We start from the raw sequence: 21,640 nt of genomic DNA on the forward strand, positions 1-21,640 counted from the left end.
AAAAAAAAAAAAAAAAAAAAAAACAAAGGTGACACCAAAAACCATCAACTCGAGATATAAGCTTTTAGAAAACTACAGGGGATTTTCTACTACAATCAATACCAGAGGAAAACAGACAGTTTCAGCATAAAAAAATCAAAGCCAGAAGAGAATGACACATATTTTTCCAGATACCCCCTTTACAATCCTCTTCCTCATTCCAAGACCTAATCACATCCTCAGTAGAACATCTCAGATATTCCCTCTCGGAATCTTAAGGGTGAAATCCAAATGCCACTCCCCCAGAGGCAAGGACACTCCCCCCATGGAGAGCCTAGGAACAGGTTTCTCCCAGTTTCAAGCAAGTGGGCAAAGCTAAGGCGTGTACTTAGGACAGGAAAGATGCTCTCCATCTGCCAAAATGAGGAGGGTACTTGTCACTCTTGTTTGACAGAGTGGGGGGAGGGGGAAGGTGGCGAGGACCCAAATCTTAAGAATGGCTGCACCTGATGGGCCCCGAATCTCAAATGTAGTCATGCCAGATTGGTGTGGATATGAGAAAGCAGCTCAGCAGCAGAGGTGGTTTTTAAAGGCAAGAACTTCCCTGTGAGGAGCTACGTGGCACTGAGCAAACAGTGCTTGTTCTCCCCCACTCCCTGCTTCCGCCCCAACCCTTTTCCCCTTTGGTTACCAGTTGCTCCAGATGCCGTAGAGGAGTTCAACAAAAGCGAAAGAGAGGTTCAGGCACAGGAAGAAAAACAGGTTCCGAGACGTCTTGTCCGACAGGATAGACCTGGGCATGACATAAGTGGGGAAGAGTCGGCGAGTCAAAGGGGCGCCGGGACCCGGGGGCTGGACCCCCCTTTCAAGACCCTCCCAGTCCATACGCTCCTTTCCCTCCCAAGCGAGGGTGTCCCTGACGCTCCCTCCCTGGACCTCGGGCCATCCTTAGGTTCTGGGCCTTCTCCCCGTCTGCCGGACACCCACTTCCCGCAAACACAGCACCCCGCACCTAAACCAGCCCGAGATCTTGCCGAACAGATTGAACTTGGGTGGTTTGTATTCATCGTCCTTGATGGACAGGGGCAACATCTTCAATGCCCGGCGAAGGGCCGGGTCTACTCCCCTCTAGAAGTGGCTTCGTGGGTGATGGTAGTGACAGTGGTGACGCCTCAGACGGGAATCCCCAGCGCTAATCCCGGGCCGCGCGCCGCTTGCAGACACAGACACACGCCCGGGAACTCGCCGACTTCCGGCCCGGGCCGCGCAACGCGTCCTGGGACTGGAAAGCGGGAAGGCGGGGTCGAGGGCGGGACCTGCGTGGTGGGCGGGGCTCATGGCCGGACGGGGTGGGTGCTGCGCCGCGGTTGTGAGGGGCGGGACGCCGTAGCGGGTAGTACTAGGTGGTAGAAGGGGCCGACCCCGGGTGAAGTCCTCCACCTGGTCGCCGGAAGGAAATCCTGAGGTGGCACCGGCGGGCTGGGTGCTGGGAGGTGGAGCGCCGGCTCACGCCCACCCTCACCGCCTAATACAGACGTTCCCGGATGGATGCGCTGGCTCCCAGAGCCTGCCCTTTCTCCATTTCCATTAGTATTAAATCCCCGTGCATTTGGTCGCAAAGCCTAAGAATCTAGGCAACGACGTGTTTTCTTGCCACCATTCCTCGGGAAGCGCGAGTGGCAGTTTTGCTGGGTGAACTCTGGGCGCCCCAATTTTAGTGACCCACCCCACCTGGTCTCCGAAAACAGCGTCTGACCATACACTGCCACGCAGGAGGCAATCAATAGATGTCTTTCTAAGGAATGTTGGAGCCCTTTAAAGGGAGCGCCAAAGGGGCCGTGTTCGAATGGAGGTTTGGTTAATACGTTGCTTCCCCAACAATCTCAATCCGCTGATAACCCAAAACTCGAGTTCGTACATAGGTCGCCCCGGGATCGCAGCCGTGGCCGTAATTCCTGTCAGAGCCTCCCTGCCCGTTTCAAGTGCAGGAGAAGCGAGCTGGCGGTGGGACGCAAGGGCGTGTGCCGGTGGGCCTGTCCCGGCACCCTGGGTCACCCTTGGTCGTTGGGACACTCCCTCGGGCGTCTTTCCGGAACATTATTTGGGGAAGGGCAGGTCCATCACGTGAATGACTAAAAGTTGTTACCTTTTGGAAGAAATGGGGCAAAGCAGGACTGGCTTTTGGATGTGGGCTAGAAACTACAAAACCGAGCTTCTTGGGAATTGCCTTTTGGTCTAACAGGAAGTGGCGCCTCAGAAAAGGGAAGGGGGGCCACCGGGTACTGCCCCCTGCTTCAGGCGCTCACTTTGCGGGAGGCGATTTTTCCCGGTTATTCGTCCAGAGAAGGAGGCAGGGTGGATGCACGCTGCTGGGTTTAGAAAAAAACAATAACAAAAAACAAAAGAAGTGAGCAGGCGAGACGCCCCTTCCGTTTTATGATACCTTAGCTGCAAGCAAATAAATCGGCTGCCCCGCTGCAGTCTCTGCCCTGGAGGTAAGGCAATAGCAAAATGCTCTCGTGTTAAAAAATTTTGCACTGAGGATGAAGCATTTTTTGCTCTCATTCTTGGAACTTTGTGCGTATGCGGGGGGGGGTGGGGAGGGTGGGGGAGAGTAGTGATTCGGTGGTTTTATTTTTGAAAAAAAGACTAATTCTAAAATTCGTGTTGATTAAAACCACTGTGTAAAAACAACTAAATTGCAGAAATTAAGTTGTGGAAAGAGTATTTTGTCGTTGTCTTTCTTGGTGTACATTTCATTAGTATTTTAACTTAAACATAGAAATATTTTCAATTAGTAGTATTTACTTATATTTTTAAAGAAGCTTTTATATTAGCCTTAGCCTTTGAACTTTACTGCACCGCTGGAGAAACATTAAGTGGGTGCAAACTACATTGAAGATAGGTAAATATTTATGGCAAATAGGTTTTTCTCCAAAACTGCTTTATTTCAATATGATGTAATTTAGAGAGGAGAGGATATGTAGGAAGAATCAAATTTCAGCAACTAATTTCCAGTGTTCTTTTAACTCAAGGTCAGCTGCAATTTAAACCTGTATTTTTGAATTCTTCCTTTGGAAATAAATTGTGTATTTTATCCTGTTTTGCTACAAATGAGAAATTGCTCAACTGCTTTATGGAGAAATCTGCAGTACTGTTTTTCAAATAGTTTTAAAATAAGTTGGAGAAATTGAAGTTTAATTTCAGTTATATTGCTTTCCTGGCACTCCCAAATCCCCCCACTCCGCACCTCCAAATATATAACATAGATATTCTGTGTGGGCTTCTCCTTTTAAAAAATGGCATTACCACTTCACGTCTTTCAGTCTTGGATGGCATAATTACCAACTTCAATACTACAGGCATTTTATTGAAAATATTAATTGGACACCGTTTACATCAGGAAAAGTTCTATAAGTGAGGGGAAAATGTTTGACTGTGTCTCACTTCTTTTGTCAATTTGAAATATTTGTCCCATGTATGTAAACCAATGTATGTTGACATATCACAGTTTTATTCATTCAGCAGTCATTTAATGAGTGTCTACTATATGCTAGGCTCTGCCTGGGCATGGAGGTGGGGGCGGAGGGGGGCAAGGAAGTGGGTTACAAAGCCAGATAAGTCAAAGTTCTTTTTATGGGAAGAAAAAGCTGATGTAAGAAGAGGGGGTTAATCAGTTCAGGATTTTAGAACTGTAATGTTTCAGATGTTCACAAGAGATGCCCTTGGTGTAGCGAGGAGGGACATCTATCACTCATTGAGTCTTTGATATATACTAAGCCATCCTTTTGCCCTTTCAATAACTTGTATGATGAAAGAACATGATTTTGGAAAATCAAAAATGATTCTGCAGCTCTTTCAGGTGGTCATTACAGATGTATTATCTTGAAAGTCTCCATCAGATTCTTAAATCCTTCATACATTACAAGATTAAATGGGTTTATAAGATTACAAAATAGATATAGTAATGAACATTTTAAAAGTAATAAATGGATTTCCACCCTGAACTTTTTAATATTTGTTTAGATCATCTCCTACTAATGAATTGCTTTAGGTTAATTATGCAGACTATATGGGAGGGAGAGGTGGGAAACCTAGCTTCTCAGACATGTGATTAAAGGCTGTGAAAAATGAAAGCAGAGAGAATTGAGGGGCAGAAGCTCATCTCCAGCCAGGGTTCCCGCTCCTTTCAGGCAAGAGCCAGTAAGGAATTGGAAGGATGCCATCTGTCATTCCTCGGTAATCAACCCTGGCATTTATCTGCATCTCTGTTTTAGACCCCGTGGTGTTTTAGATGCTTCGGATTGACTGCCCTATGAACCTTTAGTGAAAAAAAGAGTTGTGATGGTAGATGAAACTATGGGTATTTAAAAACTGAGACATTGACTTTAAGTGCAAATTGCTCATGCGTTCAGAGAGTTTGCTGTATGACACTTGCGTTCTGGTTTCAAATGTGTAAACATATTAGATAGTTGGGATGATGTGAGCTTATTCTGCTTCTGGATACTTAAGGAAAAGGTGAAAACAAAAATGTAGCAGTGTTAGCACCAGCCTATATCTACCTCATTGCCTAAATGTAATTTTTAGAACACAGAAGAGTAAATTTGAATTTCTAAAAACAAGTCAAAGCCTATGGACAATGGCATTAAAAGCATTTTTTTTTAATTTTCTGCTGATTGACAAAAACATCACAGAAAATTCTTTGATTTCCCTTAATAGTGTCAAGAGAGCCTGTTCCTATCAATTACTGAAGCCATAAGGAAACTTTTTTAAAGTCAGAACTATCATAATGAGGTAAGTACCAGTATTTTTTTTTTGCTCTTTTTAAGTTGTGATAAAATACACATATTTGCCATCTTAAACATTTTTAAGTGTACAGTTCAGTAGTGTTAAGTATATTTACGTTGTTGAGCAACCAATCTCTAGAACTTTTTCATCTTGCAAAACAGAAATTCTATATGCATTAAACAACTCCCCATTTTCTCTTTCCCCCAACCCCTGGCAACCACCATCCTACTTTCTGTTTCTATGAAATTTATTACTCTAGATACCTCATATAAGTGGAATCATATAGTGTTTGTCTTTGTGGCTGGCATATTTCACTTAGCATAATATCCTCAAGGTTCATCCTTGTAGTAGCATGTATCAGAATTTTCTTCCTTTTACAGGCTTAATAATACTACTCCAATGTATGTATATACCACCTTTTGTTTATCCATTCTTCTGTTGATGGACATTTGGGTTGCTTCCACCTTTTGGCTGTTGTGAATAATGCTGCTATGAACATGGGTGAAGTACCAGTACTTTTATCAGAGGAAAATTATTTCCAAAAAGGTATCTTTGTTTCCTTGGAAATAAAAGTTCTTACTTGAGCCAGGATCTGTTAGAAAATACTGTAAGGTCTCATTGAGGTCTTCTTCATTGAAATAGTAGTCCAGATTATAAAATCAATACCTATAAAGATGAAATATTCTTGTAGAATAGATCAAAGTTGAAAATAGAGACTATGCAGACACTGAAAATACAAAATTCTTCCTTACAGCTTGTGGTAAGAAATGACATATGTCAGCAGCATCTAGGTATTCAAGTGTGACATTGTAGTAAATGTAGCTATTTAGCAATGTGTTTTAACAATTCTGTATATACAAGTATATATAGTCTCATAATGTAGTAAGGGCAGGACTAAGCCTTCCAAATGACAGGATTTAAATTGGTTATTAGTGATCATAATAGCTACAATTAATTGGCAATTCCAGGAGAAAAATGCAAGCTAGAAGGAATTTTTGTCTAGCATAGTTCAGACCTATGTATGCTGTCAATGGAAAAGACAAATGACTTTAACCCTGACAGCCAATCCATGACACAGTTGATTTAGGTTGTAGTCATCTAAATGATCATATCACTGGTCATAAACACAGCAAGGTCTCAAGATGAATCTATGACAGTAGGTGAATCCATTTATTATTATTATTATTACAAGTTTATTCCGATTCTTGCCTTTTCTATTCCTAAATAAATAATATTTATTATTAACACAAAATAATTTAACTTAAATTGATGTATTTAAACTTATGCAAAAAGTAATGGGAATTAAGACCTTATATGAATAGATGGGAGGAAAAGTGATGGGAAATCATTTAGGAAGGAGAGGATAGCATTGTTAGAGAATGAGAAAAGATGGATGGCACTTCTAAAATAAGTGAAAAGAATGAATTTTCTGAATATGGGAAAATGCAAAGGAAGAAAACCTCCCAAAAGAGTATCTCGTACCTGGAAAAGACGTGAAGAGAAGTGGCCTGTCATGTACTATTTCTGGCATTCTGTGTTTTGCAGTGAAGTAAATTCTTGGATATGCTGCCTAAAATTTTAATGGAAGAGGCTTACTGTGGGCAGTAGCGAACTGACTTGGGCAGTGTTCTGACTTTGTTTTCTTTTCCTGCCAATCTTCCTGAAGCCTGTAGGTTTTTGTCAATTTCTAAACCCAAACTAAATTTTCATTTCTCAACTAGGTAAGACTTTATTGTCTGTTTAAATCTTGTATGCTGCCAGATGAAGAAGATGGCTTTTGGTTATTGTTGCCTCCTAAAAGTTTGGGGAAATTCACAAGGATGATATTATCTAACACGTGATGACTTTCCCCCAAGGCAAATCATCTCATTCTTCAAGATCTTCCATAGAAACAGGGATGTTCAAAGGTATTTTAATGCAGAGTATCTTTGAAAAAGATGTAAAAAAAATCAGAATTCTACAGCATTTTTTATTAAGTAATTTCACCATAGATCTAAAAGTAGAAAGGTGGCTTTTATGGTCGGTGGTTGAGACCACATTTCATGACTTGCTCTTTTGGTCACCTGATGGGATAACCCAGGTCTTTAGGGAGGGAAAGGTTTCATGGATACTGTGGGGTCTTAACTCGACCTTAATTTGCATTTAATTTGAGTTTATTCTGTTAAAGTTTCAGGCATATACTCTCTGTTGTGGAATTTAAGACAATTTAAACATAGACTCCCTCACTCTATTCAACCACAAAGAGTTGTGAGCGCTTACTCAAAAAATGGTCCAGGCACTGATCTGGATTACAATGACTTATGGAAACTGCACTCAAAACACAGTCAGACTCCAAAATGAGCTGGAGGCATAGTCAATAGTCGGAATACTTGGAAACAAGGTCTAGTAGCACTATGTCCCGAGTTCCCAGGAGCACTGAGGATGGAGAGTGGTGAGAAACATTCACAGGGGAGAGGATGTTTGAAAGAGAGTTGGGAGGCGGAGAGTAGGAGTTTGTCAGGTGGAGAGAGGGAAGGACTTTGCAGGTAGAGAAGAAAGCATGGAAACCATACCAATACATGGAGCCATGGATCAGCACGCTGGCTATAGGTACTATAAGAGGAGACTCTTTTCAGAATTTGGCACTACATGTCCTTTTGCCTCAGTTTGAACAATGTTTATCATCTATGTACACCTGGCCAGAAACTGCTCATCAGTGGAACAGCCGTCTCTTCTGACTCTTCTTACACGTTCATGGAAGGAAGGCCCAGGCTCGGAATTACTCTCTGCATTCCAGTTTGTAATATTTTTACCTCTTGGCAGCAGAGGGTCCTTTTCTGAGCATCTGTAATCATAAGTTTTTAGGCAAGTACATATTTTGAAGCATGAGCCAGAAGAGAAAACAGTCTGTATAATACGAGGCAAATCTCATAGTGAAATGGCAGAATAGTTGTCGTTCTTCCACCATCTGGTGGCATCAAAATGAAAATGACAGCTTCTCGATGTACAACCTCAAGCTGCTCATTGCAGTTCTATCTTATGAGTCATAGGACATAACTAATCTTTGTTCATGCTATGTGCTTACGTATGTGTTTTAAGCTTTTGTCTTCAGGCTAAAGGAATTGGCCGAGAAAAGATTCTTCATTCTAGTGTTCCTTCTAGGGAACTTTGATAGATGATGTAGTGACTAACTGAATAGTATTGTTTTCAAAATTCAGATGTTCTGGTCCATTTAAAGACATGCAGACATTAGAGAATTTATAACTGTTGCTTCATAGACTATGTATTATTTACTTTCTTTATCTTATGTCCACATTTAAGAAAAATTCTTAAAATGCCAAATAATGCTCTTCAAAAAGCTACTCCAGTTCTCAGGTATTTAAAAATTCTGATATAGTGACCCAGTCATTCCACTCCTAGGTATATACCCAAGAGAAACGAAAACATGTTCACATAAAAACTTGTACATGAATATTCATAACAGCAGCATTCATAATAGCAAAATGTGCAAACAACCCAAATGTCCAGCAACTGATGAATAATAAACAAGATGTGGTATATCTATGCAATGGATTGTTATTTGGCAATAAAAAGAATGACATATCTCTATATACTATAACGTGTGCGAACCTTGAAAACATTATGCTAAGTGAAAAAAGCCAAACGCAAGGGCCACAAATTGTATGATTCCACTTATATAAAATGTCCTGAGTAAGCAACTCTGTGGAGACAGACAGTAGATTAGTGTTTGCCTGGTGCTGGGTGGAGGTTGGGGGAAATGGGAATGAGGAGTGACTGCTAATGAATGGGTGTGGAGTTTCTTTTGGGGTGTTAAAAGTGTAAAATTAGATTGTGATGGTTGCATAATTTAGTGAATATACTAAAAGGCACTGAACTGTGTACTTTAAATGTGTGAAATTTATGGTATGTGAAATAAATCTCAATAGAGTTATAAAAAAAACATACTAAGTATGAATATCTATATTATCTTACAGGTACCTTAGTGAAAGTCTTGTGTACTAATATTTTGACACGTCCTTACAGAATTTACCCTAACAGTAGAAAGAGTCATGGCCTGTGCTATCAGGAGATCTAGATTCTTGCCCTGGATCTGCTGCCGGTCAGCTATATAGCTCTATGCAGCTGCATGAGTTTAGGCAAGTTTCTTATGCCTGGACCTTGGGTTCTTTATCTGTGAAATAAGGAAGTGGCTTAGGAGGGCTCATAGCTGTCTTTCAGCTCTCTGAGTTTATGTGCTTGTACAATAAGGTGTATAAATATTGAGGCAGTTTTGGAGACAGCTTTATCCCTCATTGCTGGAGTGTAATAAATAGCAGTGGGGTTTTCAGAGGCCACCTTACCCCATCATGTTCAAGTGTGTCTTGTTAAGTAAAGTATATGTAGAGCCGGACTTCTGAACCTTGGCATGATTGGCACGTGAGGCTGTATAATTCTTTGCTCTGGGGGGCTGTCCTGTCCATTGTAGGATGTTTAACAGCAGCCCTGGCATCTACCCTCTAGCTAGCAATAACATCGCTTCCCAGTCACAACAATCAAAAATGTCTCTAGACTTTACCAAATATCCCCTGGAGAGCAAAATCATTCCCAGTTGAAACCTGTGGTGTAGAAGATGCTAGAATAACAATATGAAAATAACTAAAAGATGTGCTCTCTACCTATGAAGAACTAATAAGGTAATGTATGTGCAAAAAATATCATTTGGGGGATCTTTAATTTTTCAGATGATTAAAAGAAGAGGAAGGATTTTTGTTTTGTTTTGCTGACATTTACTGTGTTTATCAAAGTCATATTTAATCTGCTGTTGTCATGGATAGGAGAAGGGCAGAAAGGAAATAGACTAAGAGCTGTCAGATCTTTTTTGGAATGAAGTAGGATGCTAGGAAATATATACAGACACAATTTTTAAAAGAAATAAGAAAAAACCAAAACCTATGAGGAATGTCTAGGAATTGAGGGCAAGAGAACTGGAAGGTACCTATGTTTACTTCTTGGTTTCTTCCAAGTAAGATGTAGGTTATCCAGAAGTGTTCTTTCTCATATCCCCCCAGTCACAGCTCAAAGCTGTGAATAGGTGACAGGGCCTTCTCTAGAAAAAGAACAGAAGAAAGATATATGTTGAAGCCCAAATAGCTGTGAAGTCCTCATGACTCTTCAAACTCATCTGAAGCTATTTCTAATGGTCCTACACCTGAGTTCCAGACTCCAGCAGTTCTGAAAGTATAGATGTGCCACTTGCACTGCAGTCTATAAAGTTCTTGCTCTTCTTGCTTTTCTAGACAGACAAAAAAAAAATTGTGTAATTTTATTGGGCTGCATTATTTAATAAATACTACATGAAATATTTACACTGTCCTTCTAAAGATGTAAATTATTCATATCTCACAAAACCTTCTTGATATAGGTGAAATAAGGGATTTGAAGCTATCTGAAAGAAGAAATTTCTATGATGGGAATGGAGATGAACTCCTACTGAAAAGTATACATAAAAGTAAAACAGTCATTCATGAGTATCTTTGACAATGTATATTTATAGTAGGCTATAGGAATGAAACTGCATTACTTTTTCAGGACTAAAACTGTCAAATAGTAAGTTATTAGAGACTAGAAACACTTCTATGTAAGTTTTACAATATGCTATTCCTACTCAGCTGTAGAAAATGAACATTAAGCTCTTAATCAGTGCATTCTTTAATGCAATTGTCAGATGATTCTTTATTCTGAGTGCTTATAACTAGCCATTTTTATGCAGTACTGAATATATATTTTACAAGACCTGCTTTTGATTCAGTATTAGGGTGAAATTTATAGTGAAATTCAAGGCCTTGGAACCAAGATTATTATTTTATAATGATTTGTCTTTGGTTGACTACATTAACAGTATGTGTTGTTTTAGTTAGAGGGTGAATATTTTTGAAAGCATTGTACTCTAAATCTTAAAACTACTGTCCTTGAAAAATAACCATGGTAAAATTGAGGTTATTTTGGGGTTTTTTTATGTTGTTTTTTAAAGATTTTATTGGGGAATTGGGGGAGGGGAACAGTATTGGGGAATCGGGGAAGGGGAACAGACAAGTTGCTGTCCTTTTGTTCTTCAGTCTAGTTGTGGAGGACGCCGCTATGCTGGCCCATGTTGGTTTTATCATTGCGCTCTTCCCAGGTGAGGCAGTCACTCGCTGGCCATTGGACAGCCACTCACGGCCGCTCACGCCCACTGCCGGCCAGTCCCACTGCGCCCAGCCCCACTGCAGCCTACGCCATTGCTGGTGACTCACAGCAGCCCAGGTCCAGGTCGAGCTGTTGTTCACCATCTTAGCTGTAGAGGGCGCAGCATCACTGGCCCTCATGTGGGATCCGAACCGGGGCCCTGCTGCTCAGAGCTGGCATCCCAAGCCAACTCTTAACCAACGTGCCACTCAGCTGGCCCGGGGTTGCTTTAAAAGTACTAATTAACTTTACTCATATCTTAGAGTGAGGCCATGATACAAGGGAAACATAAAATTGCTGTTTTTATAAAAACAGACTACAGAGAAAGTCCAGGAGAGAATATCCTAGAACACTCTCTGAAAAGGTTACTAACGTTAGCATTGCTTTTCAAATCTGCACTATTGAAAATTGAGAGTTGCTGAAAGGCAGTGACCATTCCCTCATCTTATGAATAAGCTATTTTTTTGCTCGCACGTGCCTCAGCGCACTAACACGTTATGGGGTGCATGCCCCTACCCCCTTGGAATGCTCCATCCCCCATTGTCATAAACTTCAAAGGGAGATGTTAACGGCTTGGTCAATGTGGTCTCTATGTCCTTATTGAACTACAGAGAGAGAAACTGTGTTTACAATTACAAAACACCTCATAACATGAAACAAGATCATAGGAATGCGATTGTCACTTTAACCCAACCACTGCCAAGTCTCCTGAATGAAAAACAAAAGGTTGATTGTAATTCATTTAGAAAGCAAAGTGAGATTTGGTTTGGAATCTAATCTGTTAGACAGGGAGATTTAGGCTACAGTTTTAGGATGACTTGTGGAATCATGGCCTAGCTGCAAATGCTCAACTTAAAGCACAAGGTGTGAAATCAAGAGCTTAGATATACACACAGTGCACTTTTGCAAGATGGAGACAACCAAAAATAAACTGTACAGAGGCAGTGTTATTATACAAAGAAGAGTGACAGTGGCTCTGTGCAGTCAGCATACCACGGCTGTGGGTGAGCAGTTAGAAGCCATTTCCAGCTCATTGTCTTTGTCTGTATTAAGAAACACATGAGATTATCTGCTTCTTTTATAGCCTAAGAAGAGAAATCATATCAAAAAATAGTAAGAGGACAGCCTATGATTCAATTAAAGTCATCAAGAAAAATATCTCATTCTTTCTGATTCTAAAAGATCTATTTTTTTCCTTAAAGTATATTTAAAATGTTTAGAAACTCCTCATTGACTTTTGTTTTTAGTCTTTTCAGAAGTAAATTTCTTTGAACATTCTTTTTTCCTCATTTCTGGCTTTTGTACTTGAATAGAGTAGTCGAATAGATCTTGGATATATGCTAAGATGTGTTGACCTAAGAAGGTCAAACCTATAGAGAATTTTTATAAAAATTTATTTGAGCCAAACAGAGGTTATGCCTGGAAGCAAAATATCAACAGACTAGAATGGCAGTTTGCAGCTTCTTCTATGCATTTTGAATTAAGGAGGGAACTAAGGAAGAGGACATGAGGATGGGAGTAAGCAGGGCAGGGATTCGATTACAGGATAGTTAAGATGACATGCCCTCTCAAGGCTTACAGTTTATTTCAAAGGTGTGTTAACCTATATGCACAAAAACAGTGGACAGGACTTACCGTATTTCCCCATGTATAAGACGCTCCCATGTATAACATGCACCTTAATTTTGGGGCCCGAAATTTGAAAAAAAACATTATATAAAGTTATTGAACTCAAGTTTTATTCATCATAAAATTCATACAACTTCTCATTACTGTCAAAACTCCCAAACATTAGCTACAACCACTGTATAAGATGCACCCAGTTTTTAGACTCCAAATTTTTTTTAAAAGAGTGCATCTTATACATGGGGAAATACAGTACTTAAGGCAAATATAAACCTTTTACTAAAGAAATTTTAGGCCTGGGGCATGACTGTCCACCATGACCTGCCCAGTTAGAAATTTATGGTCAGATCACCCTGTTAGATTACTTTCCGTGGAACCCCTTTTTGGTCCACAAATGTATATAACATCTCAGTTGCCAGAATACAAAATGAGGACATACCTAGAACGCTTACGGAGGCTCGTGGAGGAGCGAGTAATGTCTTGGTATATAATTACTCCTGGTCATTCGCAGAATGTGAAAGGATTCATGAGACTCTAAAAAGTAGGAAAGCAACAAAAGGTTTATTGACGGTCAGCCAGAGAGAGAGAGAACCCGTGGCAGTCTAGATTAGGCGGTTGATGCAGGTTTCTGTTTGGAAGAGAAATACTGGCAAAAGGAGTTTGCCAGGGCAGTCTGATAGAGAGAGCTGCGGCAGGTTTCTGTTTAGCTGGGGTTTTATATTTTTCTGTGCAGGATTTAGGGTACTTGTCAGCTTGAAGGCGGGCTGCTGTTACAATTGTCTTCTCCTGGGAACTGTCCTGTTCCCATCTATGATGAACATCAGCTTGCAGGGGGGTTGCTGTTGTGATTGGGAACCATTCTGTTCCCATCTATGATGGATGTAAGGTGCTTGTCAACTTGTACATGCAATGCTGACCAGGGGAGTCAGAGCCAAGCGGTTAATTTTTGAAGCTCATTCCTGCTAACTCACAAGCTCGCTCCTGTTAACTCTTTGCCTGTCTCATCAAGTAAGGTCTGGAGTCAGAAGCAGAAACAACAGAAGAATAAAGAAACAGCAACAATTGAAAGTCAACGTGCTCCAGAAGGAGGCAGCAGGGGTGATAATGAAGCTATAGTGGAAGCCAGGAGATCAGAGTTCTAGGTCTCTGTAAATCTGCCTGTAAGATTTAACTTTACCTTACGTATATGATTGAGAGTTTTGCTTTGACAAAATATTTTGACCAGTAAATACCCAAGCCACATTCATCAGCTATTCACCTTCTATTCTGTGGCCATCTCCAGCAGTTCCTTTGGGAATAGTGCAGAAAGGGAGAGCACATAGCTGACTACCATACCTGGTTCCTTGTGTACAGGGTGCCCTACCTCAGTGCAGCCTGGTTCTGAGTCCAGAGTCCAGGCGGTACATTCCCGAGCCCATAATGATGAGCGACCTGGGCTCTGGTGGCAGATTTTCCTGGATGTAAATCCGAACTCCTTACTTAAATTGCTTCATAATCTTGAGAGTTATTTAACCTCTGTAAGCATCTAAACTATTAGATGGGAATAATAATAGTAAACAATAAACTAGATCCTGTCACTCCCCTGATCAAAACCTTCCAGTGGCTTCCCACCTCAGGTAGAATAAAATCCATACTCCTTATTCAGGGTGACCAGATCCCCCATAATCTGGCCCTTATCATATCACTTTTGATTTATTCTTTTTATTACCACTATCCCAAGTCATCTTTGAGTTGGTTTGCTTTATCTGTCTCTACTTTCGCCTCTGCTACTAAAAGCAGAGACCTTGTCTGTCTTATCCATTGCTGGACTCATAGAACGTAAACAGTGAGTGCTTAGGAACTACTTGTTTAATTTATTGAATGAATAAGTACATACTATGACATTCAGAGTGCAAGGTCTAATAAATAATAAACCCACTATAATTGCTTCTGCTACCATTATCATCTGCTTCAGTTGTTAGGGTTCTGCATATAATTTCACTTGGAAAAAAGTTTTCTACCAAAAAGTAAGTTTAAAGCTAGTATACTGCAGTTATGAAGTTAGTATAATGCATATATCAAAACATCCAGTTGTGCACCTTTGATACATATGATGTTTATGTGTCAATGATATCTCAATAAAGCAGTTTTTAAAATGAGTATACTACTAAGGGAAATACGATCCCATTTGAAAACACAATCTCAGTTTCAAATTTTTTGTAGTAAAATGAGAGTAAATTTTAAGATGCACTGTTTAATTCTTCCTATTTGGTGTGCAGAAGATCTTTTGTCTGCAACTGCAACTGCAAAGCAAGTGGGCCCAGGAGGGAAGGTTTATTCACCGGCCAAATCACAGAGGCAGGGTTAACTGAAATTGAATCAACTAAAAGAAGATTAAACTCTCTCATTAAAAAAGCAAAAACAAACCGTAATAACTAGTAAGAATGCTAAGAGTCTATATTTCATTTCCATTTCTACTCCAGGTGTTGCCACATCTTCAAACTTCCTGGCAGAGTGATGGGGATTCGAGTGCTTCGCTTCTCTTTGGTGGTCGTCCTTGTGTTACTACTGGTAGCTGGGGCTTTGACCACTTTCCTTCCTAATGTCAAAGAAGACAAGATGCCTACATCACGCAGGGAAATAAAACCCCAGAGCAAGTCCACCCTGGATTCCTTTACTCTCATCATGCAGACATACAACAGAACAGATCTCTTACTGAGACTTTTAAATCATTATCAGGCAATACCACATCTGCACAAAGTGATTGTGGTGTGGAACAATGTCGAGGAGAAGGGACCGGAGGAGTTATGGAATTCTCTCGGGCCTCACCCTGTCCCTGTGATCTTCAAACTGCAGACAAAAAACAGGATGAGAAATCGGCTCCAGGTCTTTCCTGAGCTGGAGACCAGTGGTGAGTTGCAGTTGGGTTCTTAGCCTGGCAGGGCTGCAGCTAACCAGAGCAGGGGGTGCGGATTTGTGGACTTCTCGCCTCCTACTTGTCTTAATTGTCTGGAGAAAATAAGGGAAATTTAATCATAAGAAAGCTTCTTGAAAAACTTAAGGGGCAATTTCCAAGATGTCAAGAGGCAGTTTCCTGGGGAAGACAGCACATACATCTTTACAACAGTGACAAAGAGGTTAATATTATGAAAGGAGATATGCTGTAATTATATATTATTGCATCTCAGGAGGTAATGAAATGCCATTTAACTTATGCTTAATGTATTTCTTACCACCTCCTTTTTTCATCACATTCATAGCAGTTTCATGAGGTGGTAATTTGCATTGAAAAAAACCTCGGTTTTATTTATTTATAGGTTCATTAATTTCTAGTGTAATGGATAACTACATGATCATTTTCACCCAGGCAGTTATAAAATCAATTATAATTCAAATAAAAAAAAAATTCTGCTAGACAAATTTCTCCAAGACTACATATCTTATTTACTAATTTCTTAGACAATACCTCATTTGAATGATCTATATAGACACCATTGTATCTTACTAGTTTTGTTTTCATTTCCAAACTGTTCGATTTACATGTTGTCTTTCCATTTCAGCAGTGTTGATGGTAGACGATGACATGCTAATTAGCGCCCAGGACCTTGTTTTTGCTTTCTCGGTTTGGCAGGTAAGGTTACTACATCCTTTGTGAAATCATCAGAATAAAGTCTTATCTGGTGTTTAACCAGGGCAGCATGGTTTCATGTAGGAGTCACCCAAAATAACGTAGGCAATATTTATCTAAAAGATAGATAAATTTGTTACGTTGTAGTCGAGACTTCCTGTGCTCAGTTAAGTCAACCTGAAAGTTATGCTATCTTCTATCCGTATTGGATTTATATTTGGCATACTGGGAAGAGCCAGAACTACCTTCCAAAGAACAATGAGGAAATGCTCTGGTATATGGTATAGCAAAGACTAGAATGCAGAGATAGTTTGCACAAGGCCACAGATGTGAGTCTCAAATGAGAAGTGTATTTTTGTATTAATATTGTATATGGCTTTCATTAAAAGAAAGCATTTATTACATCTACAAAATTTAATCCTGATTCTGAGGTCGTTATTTAACAATTAGTAATAATAATAATGCTATGTGCACCGTGGTGACAGCAGGCTTGTTTTGTTGTTGTTTTTTTTCCTAAATCCTAGCTGGGATAAATGGGCACAAATTACTCACTATTCTATAAAAATAGCCCTTTCCTATCGAATATGTGTTAATGGTAGCTGGCTTTTACAAGTTGCACTACAATTACCTGAAGCTAGAACTGCATACAAATGAACTCCGAAACCCTCTCAAATATTTAAATACTGTGCTACGCAATAAATGGTCTAATTGGCACTATAGTAACTCCTTAATTAGCTACTTGGGACAGAATAATATTACATATTAACAGTGAGTGGTCACAGGACTCTGCAGATACCAGCATTCCCCCCAACTTCAGTTTTTAAATAACTTCACGCCTAGTGAACTGATCAACAGATTTTTTTCCATATTAGCAGTTTTTCAGCCCTGTAAGTAAAAGCTTTTTAGGCAAAAAGTTCTAATGTAATACTCCAGCTGTGAGATTTCTATTTCAGATAAAAAATCAATTTCCCTAAAATGTCAGGGGTGGGGGGAAATAACTGCAGTTAATTAGAACAGTGCAAATAAACCATAATTAAAGATAGATAAATATGATTTTAGATTTTATGCATAAAAATATTGAGAACAATTGCCATCCATTGCTCAAGATAACCTGACTCCTAAAGTTCGGTGCCACCAGTGCCCTACATCGTGTAATGATTTGATGTAACATGGTGTAATGGATGGAGGCAAGCAATATTAGGCATCTCTGCACCTTCCCACTACAACCATCACCTCCACTTTCAGTGCTTTCCCTTTCCTCCTCTAGACATCTCTGAAATTTCTTTCATCCTCCTAGGTTATACAATGGTATGTCTCCCCTGATGCCTCCCAGCTTTTATCCCCCACCTCCTGAGCTTCCCTGTTGCCTCCCAGCAGCACAGCTGTCATTCTGTCCTCAGTACTCCCATGAAATTTACCCAACTGCCCTTACAGCTTTCTCATACTCTGGTAGTTCCTTATTTGCATACCCTTTGTAGACTGTGACTTCTTCGAAATGGGATATAGCCTAGTCTGATGTATGTGTGTGTCCCTAGTTTAGTGGGTGTTCAGTAAATGAGTGAAACTCAATTTATGAGATTAGACTAAACCTTGTAACTCTGTAAGTTCTTACCTATTTCATATGCTTCACTGGTTTTCTTTTGTTTGCTGATATTTTTAGTCACTTTCACCCCAATATTGTTTTACTGCTATACTTGCTTCAGAGATCCTGACACATCTTACTATATTTCTATATAATGTCATATTTTTAAAGAGAAAACACCCAAGCTGAAAGGGATAAAAGTATTACATTGTTTGAAATCAACAAGGACTTTTAAGAGCATTGATGTCATTATGGAAAAACAGTAAAATCATACATGTAGACCCATCATTTTATGTACTCCTAAAGAGATTAAAACCATGTTTTGAAATAATCACATTATATCTTCTTATCTCCTATAATAAATAACATTCATACAGTCAACTTCCTTGCAGCACACTTTGAAGAACCAGACTCTGGTGACTAGAACTTATTAATATCAGATAATGTTTGAATTAGGAGAACGTTGTGAGGTTAGAAATTTTGTTAGAGATTTGAATTGTGATGGAATTTGACTTGTAAACTTATCAGGACATAGATTTATGAAGTTGCCTGGAGTTAGGTAAAACCACGAATGAAATAAAGTTGACAAATTCATTTAATTCTCTCTGTAATAAATCATTACCTTTTTTACCAGCTCTGCTCTAAAGAAATACCACACTTAATTGTTCTTTTTCTATCTGTTCAGCAATTTCCCGATCAGATTGTAGGATTTGTTCCTAGAAAGCATGTCTTGACTTCATCAGGTATCTACAGTTATGGAGGTTTTGAACTGCAGACACCAGGCTTTGGAGATGGTGACCAGTACTCTGTGGTGCTGATTGGAGCCTCATTCTTCAATAGCAAATACCTTGAACTCTTTCAGAGGCAGCCTGCAGCTGTCCATGCTTTGATAGATGAAACGCAAAACTGTGATGATATTGCCATGAACTTTATCATTGCCAAGCACACTGGGAAGACTTCAGGGATATTTGTGAAACCCATAAACATGGGCAATTTAGAAAAAGAAACCAGCGGTGGCCATTCTGGAATGTGGCATCGAGCTGAGCACTTTCTGCAGAGGTCTTACTGTATCAATAAGCTTGTTAACATCTATGACGGCATGCCCTTAAAGTACTCCAACATAATGATCTCTCAGTTTGGTTTTCCATATGCCAATCACAAAAGTAAAATGTGAACGTCAAACAAACTAAAACAAACTTCAAAACTGCTTAGTATTTGAGTAGCTTCTCCATGCCATGGTTGGTTGGTTTATTTTTTTAAGCAACATCATGATCTTTTATCAACTCCAGAAGTACCTAGAAGGGAAAAAAATTGTACAGCACTTCTAGGATATAAACTTCATATGAACTTCAAAAACCAAGAAGCTAATATTATCCAGGTAGGTCTTGTGAAGAGTCTTCATCCATGGATATAACTCCTAGGTCAGCAACTTTATCATTTACATTCTAAGACTTCTCGACAATTTCTTTGACTGCTGGCATTTGCCTTAAGGACCCACAGCAAGCTGTTTCCTGAAACAGAAACTCCAGAGAAGCATTTCTCAGCTTTCATTTGAAGCCTAAACTGTCTCTTTAGCAAAAGCCTGTGATGTAAGGAAAAGCCATGTGAGGAGAGGCTAGTCTCACTCATAAAAACAAGTGGAAAATTCGTGACTATCAGTGCTTCCATGGGGGTCCTCCCATCCAGCCCTTTCCAGGACTGATGCAGCCCAGCATGGTTTTGCTGCAACCATCAGTGCTTTTATTTTTGTTGATAAGTCTGTTCTGACTGGGAGAATTAATTTTAGTAGCTGAAAAATGCGTAGTTTGCTTGATTTTCATGAACATTTACTGCATGGACCACCAAAAAAGTACAGCCAATGTTTCTAAATGCAGCTTATATGCAGCAAGAAGTAAATGTTTTGCTAGATTTGGGTAGTGCATTTTGTCACTGAATCTGACCTTTGAGATTGTACATTCTTATGTTTTACATAAAGTATGTGTTGTTTAAGAAACATGTATAAAATAACTTCTGAAAGAATGATTAGTTAAAACTCTCAGCATCAAAAGATCTTTATTGTTTGGGCATAGGTTATCTCATGGATACTAAAGAGTTGCGTGTATCATACACGTAGTCAGTGTCTTTCAAAAAAGATCTAAGGCACTATTCATCATCAGGAAATTTTGATTACATAGATACAGGAAAAAATAGGAGACTGAGTCATAGGAGGGGAATTCTATAGGGAATCTGCGTCAGTTAATTGGTAAGTTGCCCTCTCTCTGTTATATGACTTAGTATCTGTTTCTCACACGGTGTTTGTATTTGGTCTTGTTCACTGCGGGTAGCAAGCAGTACTTAATTAGGCTTGTCTTTTACTTTCTCGTCGTCATCGTCCTTCTGCTCCTTCTCTTACACCTCATCTTTCTTTTCCTCCCATAATACCATTATATTCTCACAACTGCAAAGCTCTGGGAATATTATAATAATCATGGTTTATGTTCCAACAGGAAGGTCTCTGCAAACAGTTCCATATATGTTGTTTCTTTCCATTGGCATGTGTGTGTGACTTAATGCAGTCAGATAAAACCAACAGAATGCAGAACCTCACAAAAAATCTATAATGTTAATTATCTGCTTTGTCCGCCCTTGGTAGTGATTTTTTTGCCCTTTGGGATTCCATTGGCAGATAAATAAAATAAAATAAACTTTTACCATCCTGGTGTTCCATGTTAATTAAGCAGAATCACGTTTTTGTGGTCGATATTTTTACAAATTTCTAAATATTCTAGAATATTGCTAAGGATCAGGCAGAGACATTAGCTACATTCCTGTGGGAAAATTTTCCAGTGGGAAAATCCCAGATTTTATCTCCCACATTGTGTTCTTAAACTTGTCTTAAGTTTCACGTAAGTTAATCATATCATGTTTTTCAGACATAGAGCAAATATGAAAACAAATGAAGTACAGCCTATATTACAAAGACTCTTGCTTTGTGGCTAGAATTCTACTAAAACTTTTTTTCCCTGTACACTGTTCATTCTTGTCCCAATGGTCCAGAGAAGAGATGATGCTCAGACTTCAAACTGAATAAGAGAAGCAATGTAGCTCAGGGATTAAGTGTGTCAGTAGAGTACTTGGGCTCAAATTCTTCCTAGATTTCACATTTACTTAACCTCTTGGAGACTTAGTTTCCTCATCTGCCAAAAAGAATTATACCTACCCAAGTGGTTGTTTTAAGGAATAAAGGAGATAGCTTGTATCAACATAGCACAATGTCTTGCCCATTTTAAATGATCAGTAAATGAAAGCTGTTGGGGTGTGTCGCTGATAATAAGTGCAGTTAACTGTACAGCTCATCACCTAGGTATCAGAAAGGCTCCTCCACCCGCCAGCTGAGAAATGTGGGAAATAGTTTCAACATAACAATGGACAGAGAACCATGGCAATTTTCTTTATTTCAAATGCCCTTTTTCTTTTTATTAAAACATTACAACATATGTAGTCTAGCAATGTTGGCATATTCAGAACAGCATAAAGAAGAAATTAAACATGGGGGGAGGAGGGTTGTTACTTTGTGAGGGTGAAAAGGATAACTATTGCATTGTTCTGTACACCTGAAACTAACAATAAAAAAATTTTTAAAAAAAGAAATTAAAAGCCCACCAACACATAACAATAGACAAACATTTTTGTGTTTATTCCTCTTAACTTTTCTAGGCATATGTTTTAATACCATGAATTATTTTGTACTTCACTGGATGGATACACTATATTTTATGTAATCAATCCTCTTACTATTTTGTTTGATACCTTCTTACTATTATAGCAACATTTGTGTAAGTGTCCTAGCCTTGAACAGATAGATATCTTTGAGC

The 21,640-nt window shown here is 39.4% G+C and overlaps 2 protein-coding genes across 2 annotated transcripts in view; one reads left to right on the top strand and one right to left on the bottom strand.

Annotated features, from left to right (window-relative positions):
* The window catches only part of SLC30A7 (solute carrier family 30 member 7), a 56,559-nt gene extending 55,326 nt beyond the window's left edge, over positions 1 to 1,233 (bottom strand). The window contains exons 1-2 of the mRNA XM_019623819.1: positions 992 to 1,233; positions 671 to 772 (exon numbers count right to left, since the gene is read on the bottom strand). Coding sequence (XP_019479364.1) covers positions 671 to 772; positions 992 to 1,071 — 182 coding nt within the window. The 5' untranslated portion in view covers positions 1,072 to 1,233. The remainder of the gene's footprint in view (positions 1 to 670; positions 773 to 991) is intronic.
* Positions 1,234 to 1,526: 293 nt separating this feature from the next.
* On the top strand, positions 1,527 to 20,508 carry EXTL2 (exostosin like glycosyltransferase 2). The gene is made up of 5 exons (XM_019623829.1): positions 1,527 to 2,474; positions 4,699 to 4,773; positions 15,060 to 15,487; positions 16,137 to 16,207; positions 18,472 to 20,508. The coding sequence occupies exons 2-5, from the start codon at positions 4,769 to 4,771 to the stop codon at positions 18,958 to 18,960; spliced, it is 993 nt and encodes a 330-aa protein (XP_019479374.1). The 5' UTR covers positions 1,527 to 2,474; positions 4,699 to 4,768; the 3' UTR covers positions 18,961 to 20,508.
* The last annotated feature ends 1,132 nt before the right edge of the window (positions 20,509 to 21,640 follow it).

Source organism: Hipposideros armiger, unplaced genomic scaffold (genome assembly GCF_001890085.2).
Source record: "Hipposideros armiger isolate ML-2016 unplaced genomic scaffold, ASM189008v1 scaffold_563, whole genome shotgun sequence".
NCBI classification, from domain to species: domain Eukaryota; kingdom Metazoa; phylum Chordata; class Mammalia; order Chiroptera; family Hipposideridae; genus Hipposideros; species Hipposideros armiger.

Excerpts from the sequence above, each read along its gene's own strand:
- EXTL2 (XM_019623829.1), top strand. Across the intron at positions 15,488-16,136 it reads TCCTGAGCTGGAGACCAGTG|CAGTGTTGATGGTAGACGAT; the intron begins GTGAGTTGCAGT and ends TTTCCATTTCAG. Across the intron at positions 16,208-18,471 it reads TTGCTTTCTCGGTTTGGCAG|CAATTTCCCGATCAGATTGT; the intron begins GTAAGGTTACTA and ends CTATCTGTTCAG.